Raw genomic sequence first — 8,407 nt, forward strand, 5'->3', positions numbered from 1 at the left:
GTTTCTAGGAACAAATTCTGTTGCTGTGTATTGATGGAAGTGTCTTTCGTCATCACTTGACCTTGCGATGATTGCCAGGCAAATGGACTGATGATGATGTGTTGTTTCATGAAGCCTTTCCTCCGCTTCTTTATCTCGTCTCTTTGCGGCAAAGTGTTTTGTCAGCATCTGTATACTGTGGTAGGAACGCTGTTAACTTGCTGGCTTGGACTCCTCCTCCTTGGCCAGGTGGTCTCGCTGTCCCTCGGCTCCAAACCCCTACGATGTGCGCTGTGCTCTCTCACTCATCCCACTTCTGCCCCCATCACTGGCTTCCTAACATGTTCTCTGATAACCCGATTAATGACCAGATCTCTTGTGCCCAGGCCTCATTGTGCTGCTCATTGCTAACGCTGGCTAAGGGGAATGTAAATCATAGCTTTGCTACTACTGTAAATGTATACTCCATTGGCTTTCATTAATTTATTTGATGATTTTCATGTTTGGTCATAACCACACTTAACTTTCTCACTCATGCTTTTAGCCTGAGATGGCTTTGATCACTTAGTAACGAATACTAAGTAATGAGGGTGTGAGAAGTAATGCACAAATAATCCAAAATTTTGTAGAGATGCTCTTTTTAACAGTTGCATTTCTGTAATTTATATAACCCGTTTTATTTCTCTCTGTTGATTTTGTCACAGAATCTCGCAAATTTGATCCACATGAAAAAGTGGCTTGTAGCTTACACTTACAGGAGTGGCTCCATCTGAGTCAGTTATTAGCTGTTTGGAGAGTAGCCTCTAGATTTTTGGAGAGAAACGCTGCACACTTTCTCAACAGACTGTAAAATCAGATGTGTTTCAGTAGCACTACACTGATTCGATTGGCTTGGAACTACAGTGTTTAGGCAATTAATCTAAAACTTCAGCTGCAAATGGAGTATTAAATGTTCAGCTCGTACTTCCATCACTTTTTATGTAGATGTGTGCACTTATTAAATAAAACCTTTTGCTAATTAATGAATGCTGGCTGTTTTTTTCATTGCTGGTCCTTCATAAATATGCATTGGTGATGTTGAGCTTTTTTTTTGTCGAGTAAGCACAATGAAGCCTGGGATTAAGATTTAAGACTATATAAATGAGTCAATGAATTTAAAAATGTTTAACTTGCAAACAAACAAGCAATCGGGTCGCGCTACACTCAATTGAGGAGTCTTGCTTTTGCAAAGGCTGTGTTCTGGTGTGAGGGTCTTCACCGTCCTTGGCGTTTCACACTGCCCTCATGAAGGTGTACAGTAAATCACTGCTGGGTCTGAGTTTGGGAGTTGCCATTATAACGCAAACATTTCTGTGTTGCTGCTCATAGCCGTGTATCTAGACTGAAGTGTGTAGCTTCATATACCGGCATGTCTTACAAACGCTCCAAAAATGTTTGATACGGATTTCTTTCGGATTCCTTTCAATAGCATCATAAATTAGTAACCATGTTTTAGTAATTTTAGACACATTTCTGAAGATTTTCAGAACCAAAATTAGGGGACGTATATTCACCTTTTATTGTGATTTTGTGTCGAAAGTAACTGCGTTGCAAACTTAGTATTCGGATAAGCTTAACGTGCAAAGGAAGGGAGTTGAACATGTAATGGGCATAAATGAGATATGCATCATTAATTCCTCATTCCATTCATGACTCAAATCTGTACATCTCCTTGGGCTGCAGCACACCAGTGTACCGCTACTACCACCAAGTGTGCTCTGCACCCTTTCACATTTCTGCTCTTCTACATTCTGCCGCTAAGAAATCCGTGAACGGGATTTAGGGATGCCCCCAGATGACGCTGCAACCATCAGTGCCCATGGATGCAGCCACCGGCACCTTGTCATCATTTCATCTTGTTACTGTTATTTAAAGCTGAGAAGATGGTGGTTTGAGCCCTCCAGTTGGGCCCCTGAAGCATCGATCTGAATGGAGTGGGGATGACGGTGGTGTTTGTCTTGGCTCCCACAGTGGAAACGAGAACAGGACTTCGACATGCAGCTGCTGGAGCGGGCCGTGCAGGGCGCGGAGCGGCCCCCCGAGCACCAGGACAATGTGAGGCCCCAGGCCGACGAGTGGCTGACCGTGTTGGCTAAGCCCTTGGCTGCGCTGGATCTGGAACCTGTGGACTTCGAATTGGACCTGCAACGCGAGGCAAAGACTGACCCCTTATCTGAACAGTGACCCGCAATGGCCAGGGTTTACGTTTTGCCCAAGATCCAATTGTGAAAATGCCAGCCGATCTGAAAATCACACAAAATTGATCACTTTTGATCAGGTCAACATCCCTTCTCCTTTAAACACACTTAGACTTGTTTATTTGGAGCTGGGTTCAAATGAGTGTCTGGCGTTGGTGGAGTTTGTGTCCGTTGGTGAGTTTATTCCGTTGTGTGCTCCTCACAGCTCTCTACACCCCAGAAGGTGTTCATCCCCCAGAGAGCGACCGAGCCAGAGGAGCCCCTCAGTCAGCACGATGCGGAGGCCCGGTACCGCAAAGCAGAGCGCATCAGCGGTATCCTGGCTCAGTCAAGGTACCGGCCTTGACCAAGCCTGTACTAGAAACGAGTCACCAGTTTGTGGTTACTTTAGGCTCTTCGGTTACTCGGTGACACCGATGTCTAGTACCATGTGTAGTGACTTACTTAAGTAACTTCTAGCAGCATGAAGACACATGTCCGCCCATACAGTAGTAACAAAGCTGTGAACTCCATCCATCAGTGTAGAATTTTCCAAAAAAGTGAAAAAAGCAGTTTAACTGTTTTCCACATTAATAAATGACCTTTGCTTGTGTGTGTGTGCATAGCAGTGTTCAGAACATGTTGCCGCCAGAGGACCCAGAGAAGCCAGGTGAGCCAAGTGCCAGCTGGGTCCTGCAGGAGCGCATGGTGGCCGCTCCCTATGTCTTGGCATCTGAGGCCTCGCTGAGGAACAAGGAGGTGACAGGTAAACCACATTCTCTTGATCCCCCATACAGGACTCAACCTGTTCTTCATTCTACCTTATTCCCTGATAATTAATGCAATTAGGGACACTTATAAGTCCCAACAAGCCACCATAGTTTAAATGTAAATGTGTCTATATTTTAGTCTTTTATCGCAGAAACATGAACAAGATGGTTGTAGACATGATTTATGATGAATGCGATGTCCCCGTGATGGAGTACGTTAATCACCAAATGAATCACTTTATTTTTAGAATGGATATTATATGGGAAGGCTGTGCTAATGTTCACGTTTGGTGAAATTTTTCAGAAGGGCAGGATCTCTTGATGAGGCTATTTTTACAGCTAATGTGTGTCAGTTCTGATCTGGACTGTGCAGAAAAAGCTTGCCTTTTCCCAGAGTATTGAGCTGGTCGGTCTGTTTACATGTACACTGACTCCTCAGTGTACAGACGCCCCTTGATTTATTCATAGGACTGGTTAAGTAAAAGTCTTGGGTGATGTAGCTGTAATAAATGAGAAGTGTTTTGTAAGACTTTGTCAGACTTAATTGACATAAAAAAACATTCGTTATGAAAATCCTGATAGTTTTCATCCTGTAAATGTTATTGATCACCAATATTGACAAAAACCAGACATGAGCGGTAAAAAAAGCTGAAGGTGTGTTAAGTGAGCTTGGTTCTTCTACTCTGTTTTAATGAACTTTACTGCCATCTATGGGCTGTGCAGGTAAATACAAGTTGCATTCACTTTCCTGCAAACAAATTGTAGAAAACTTAATGCAAAGTATTTAATCTACGGAAATTTGTAACTCAGCTGTTAGTAATATGAGGAGCCAGTGGGCACATCTTGCATTGTCGTCAGTTGCTTAGGACAAATGAATTTCCAGCGGCGTTTCTGCAGATCAGTGTGGCATGCATGTCGATGAGCAAACGCCGTTCAGTAGCCTGTCCTTGACAGCATTGTTTGCTTTACTAGTACTTTCTTCCACAAAATGGAAAAAGGGTTTGAGAATATAAACGAGGATATAGCAAAGGAGGATCCCGCTGCATATTTTACTGGAGAGGAGTGAAGAGGTTGTCAGTGATGGGAGTGCCTGCTGCCCCCCGGTGGCCAGGCACGTGTCTAACGGCACTCTGTTCCTGTTTACACCCCACCCCACCCCCCCAGCTCCGAGCCAGGTGCTCCACCCTCCTACCCTCCCCTCTCCTGCCCCACAGCCGCCCAACCCCTCCCTAAGCAATGGATTTCACTACACGTTTGTCTGACAAGAACGAACAGAGTAAGGACCGGCCGCTCGATTCCCCTGCCACCAACGCACTCGCTCACTGCGCCGCCGACCGCTGCGCCATCAGGTTCGGCTGCTCACCTCGGGGCTGCGGCGCCCCCATCGTGCGCTTTGTCAGGCGGCGTTTGATCAGGTAGTGTGATGTGTGTAACTGTGTCAGAGCGACCAGGGCAATAAGTCCACAGGGCTGTACTGAGAGGACGTTTGCACCTTCAGCCTGATATTTGCAAAGACTGAAGCCGCCCCCTCTATTCTGCATATTTACTGCAGCGCCAATAACAGCCGCATTTCTGAGTCGCAGTTACACTGGCATCTGCGGTCACCGCTGCACTGTCCTCTCACGCACGCATCTCGGCAAGTGTTACATGGCCCACATAAGACAGGCGCACTTGGTGATGGTGTGTTGAGGAAGCAGTGACCGCCGGTACCCTTAGAGACACGTGTTGGATTGACTGCTGTGCCAACCCAACCCGCCAGGCCTCTGATGCACAGGGTGCGAAACCCAGGGATCCGCAACCGGACGACCGTGTTCAGCCTGTACAGTTGTGCATGTTCGGGTGGGAGCCGCTCGTCGGTCCCACCAAGCCAGCATGTTCACCGCTGCTGTGGCCTGCGTAGTTCCACCTTCCGCTTTGCGCTGCCGGCCCCCCATCGCTCATTTGTGCCTCTTCATCCGTGTGCCTGTGAGCCAATCGCAAGTGGACAAAGAGCTGCAATGTGCTGTGATTGTGATTTGCGGGGTGCTGATGGATGCTCGGTGCTATACATACGGGGAATATATAGTTACGCCAGCGCTTATGTGTCGGTCTGTGTGTTGAAAATCTGTCTTTGACCACCATGATCATTCTGAGCAAACCTGATGGCTGGAATTACAAAATAAACTACATGTCAGTCCCTTGTGCTTTTGTGTGAAAAACAAATATATGTGCAATGTGTAATAAAATAGCATAATTTCTCAGAAACAGCAGCTTGAGTAGTACCTAGAGCATCGCGTTACAGTATAAAGGTTCCCGAGCTGAATCCCGCTCCTTCTGTGGTATCCTTCAGCAAGGTATTTACCCTTATTTGCAGTAGGAGTATCGTGCTGTAAAAATGCGTACTTAACAGTAAAGCTTAGTGTTCCGCATTGTCAATGCGCCGAACCCTGACATCCCCTGGTTGTGTTTCCTTCAGCGAAGGTGTCGTCTCGGCACTGGGGTGTGTGCCCCCCTCACTGAGCAGCAGCAGCAGCAGCAGCAGCAGCAGCAGCAGCAGCGTCCCGGACCCCTGAAGACCACGGAGGCATTAAAGTGACGCACGGCTCTCTCATCGCTTAGCATCGAACACTAAATGCAGGATTTGCGTCACTGTGCTTTTTATTAGAGCAAAACTGAAACTTTTTTATTAACGAGAAATGGAAAATCCCGAGGCTGTTGTACAGTAATTGCATTAACGGTAGAAATGGAAGCACCAGTAATGCCGTAGAGTTCCCTCCCTACATGCTGTTTGAAAACTGCAGATCTGATCTCCGTGTTCAAGTTGTTGGCGAGAAGGATTTACACTTTAGTTGGGATTTCGAGGGATGTTTTGAAGAGGACGAATGCAAAGGTATTAAACGCTGTTGGAACTTGACAATGAGGTTTGCGTTGTGAGTTAAAAAATAAAAAGGAAATTATGTTCTTATTCCAGTTATTTTTTTTGTCTAATGCAACACAACAGGTAAAAGTGCCATGTTCACATTAGCCCCCCCCCCCCTTTTTTTTAAAACATATAATTTATTACGGGAGTACAAAGCACAATAATTTCTGGAGTAAAATGCCCAAAGCAGCCACATAAAATGTAATTTTTTAAAAATGTAAAAATTAAACGAGCCAGCCCCATTTTTTTTTTGCCTCATCCAGTGTATTTTCGCAGTATTTGCAATAACAATTTTTTGTCTTTTGCCTCTGGACCACCGTCACTGCTATGGACATTGATGATAGTTGTATGGATGGACGGATAATTTTCCAATTAGTTACATGTCTAAAAACTGCAGTGATTGCTGACATTCTGCTTTACGCATTGTGGATGGAGCGGAATTTGTCAAATGCTGTCAAGAGCCGAGTCTGTAATCCTCATATTCTCACTGTCCTCAGCCGCTGCGTCCCATGCTTTACCGGATCAAAGAGTAAACATGACAAGTTCCTGTGACACTTCACAATCTCTATATTAACCGTCAGCTTGCGCATGGAGCTTTAGGCCTCTTAAATTCATTTGCAAGGAGAACAGCAGGGAAGCCAATCCCCCAAGACACACACACACGCACACCTGCCTGCCTGCCTGCCTCCGTTTGCTTAGCCCCAAGGAGATGAGGCTGAGCGCTATGTGTTCATTACCCTCCTGGTTATACTGTGCATTGGAGAAAATGAGAAAACGTGCCCATCTTTCTGCGAACGTAGCAGTAAACGGGATCTTTTATCCTGCGCGGCGGAAACCCACTGGAGATGATCCTCGGAGAATTGACTTTCCCCTCTATTGATGTTTCGCCTGGCAATTCGTACACATTTGTTTCTCTACTCCGGACTTCAAACGGAATGAATAGGGCCTATTATGCAAATTTTGTCCTGTCCTGTTAGACATAATGAATCAAGTGTCCCGTTAAACATAATGAAACATGTGCTTTAGTCGTGCAAAATGTGCTGTAGATAAACATTTTCAAAGAGTGGACCAAGAACCCAAATACCTGTGTGGATATGAATAATTAACTTTTTGGTACAAACAGCAGGTGCGGTGGGTTTGGCTGGATCCTGCTCTCTGTTGGGTCGGGGGTTCGAGTCCTGCTTGGGGTGCCTTGCGATGGCCTGGCGTCCTGTCCTGAGTGTGTCCCCTCCCCCTCCAGCCTTGTGCCCTGTGTTGCTGGGTTAGGCTCTGGTTTGCTGTGACCCTGCTTGGGCTAGGCGATTTCAGACTGTGTGTGTACAGACAAACTTTAGCCAGATCTACAACTTGAATATAAGTTAATTTTTAGTCTTTGGACTATTTGTGAAGATTGTGTCCAGAAAAAGCATGTACAAATACAACACCAAAAGTCAAAAGTTTGAGTACACATGTTGAAATCTAGGGTTTTTTTTCACATGTGTACTCAAACTTTTGACTTTTGGTGTTGTATTTATACATGCTTTTTCTGGACACAGACACCGCGTCTTCCTAAATCTTTTGTAGCACTTCACAGAGATGTAGGACTCGTGTGTTGCTTTGCCGTCACTCTTCTGTCCAGTTTGTCCCATACACGTGTTGTCCAGGTGAGCTCGCACTTTACTTGTGCTCTACAGTCACCAATACTTACAGTGCTTCCTCCCACCATGGGTAACGATAGAATGAAGATGGCTTTTCTGATGTTATTTTTCACAATATAGAGTCACCAATGTGCTGTGGGAGGAAACCAGAGCACCCAGAGTAAACCCATAGCAACAGAAGGAGAACTTGGAAACACCACATGGGTATTGAACCCATGTCCAGACATCCCTGAATCACGTTCTGATCCTATTTACTGGGCAAAGTGAAAGGCTGAAAGCCTTTTGAAGGGGGTGTATGATCAGCCATATGTGAGGGCACAAATGAGCTGTTTACACAGATGGCAGCCTCCCACCGATGGAGATTCTCTGCCTGCTCTGTCTTTCTGTCAGCGAGGGCCTTGTTTCTCCATTATATTCTATCCCCATGGGGTCCCGATCATTGCGGGAGCCTTCGTTGGGCTCAACTCAAAAGCACTTTGAATCTCAAAAACCGTCTTCGGCCCTCTTCGTCGTCAGTATATAGTCTAATGAGGCATGAGTGGGTAGTTAATTATTAAAGAAGCGTGTTTTGGAGTCGTCAAATGTTCTCCAGTCTTCCTGCACATATTACACGGAGGAGGGCAGGACCGCGCACACGTTGTAGTGTCAGAGGGGAGCAATCACTGGTTTATTATGAAAATTGTGCATACATATTTGTCTGCGGTAATGAAACGCCTGGTGCAATTTTTACAAGTGACGCTAATTGCTCTCACATGAATGCGGTGCCACAGTAATGTTGTGCTTTGTTCACACAAGAAGTGAGCGGAATATTTAGGGTGACCTTTGCTAAACAGGCTAATTGACTTGAAATCATTATGCAGTGGTCCTGTCTACTGCGTACACGTATGATTAACGGCTGCAGTTTGT

The 8,407-nt window shown here is 45.6% G+C and overlaps 1 protein-coding gene across 10 annotated transcripts in view; it reads left to right on the forward strand.

The window, feature by feature from the left end:
- LOC108934644 (pleckstrin homology domain-containing family A member 7-like) overlaps positions 1 to 5,950 on the forward strand; it is an 86,276-nt gene extending 80,326 nt beyond the window's left edge. For 8 of the 10 annotated variants that reach the window (XM_018752611.2, XM_029256101.1, XM_029256104.1 and 5 more), the window contains 4 exons: positions 1,990 to 2,172; positions 2,422 to 2,549; positions 2,822 to 2,961; positions 4,130 to 5,412. In XM_018752611.2, the coding sequence (XP_018608127.2) occupies positions 1,990 to 2,172; positions 2,422 to 2,549; positions 2,822 to 2,961; positions 4,130 to 4,227 (549 nt within the window). In that variant the 3' untranslated portion in view covers positions 4,228 to 5,412. The other 2 variants (XM_029256100.1, XM_029256103.1) reach the window with 2 other exon arrangements.
- The last annotated feature ends 2,457 nt before the right edge of the window (positions 5,951 to 8,407 follow it).

This window comes from Scleropages formosus, chromosome 11 (genome assembly GCF_900964775.1).
Source record: "Scleropages formosus chromosome 11, fSclFor1.1, whole genome shotgun sequence".
NCBI classification, from domain to species: Eukaryota; Metazoa; Chordata; class Actinopteri; order Osteoglossiformes; family Osteoglossidae; genus Scleropages; species Scleropages formosus.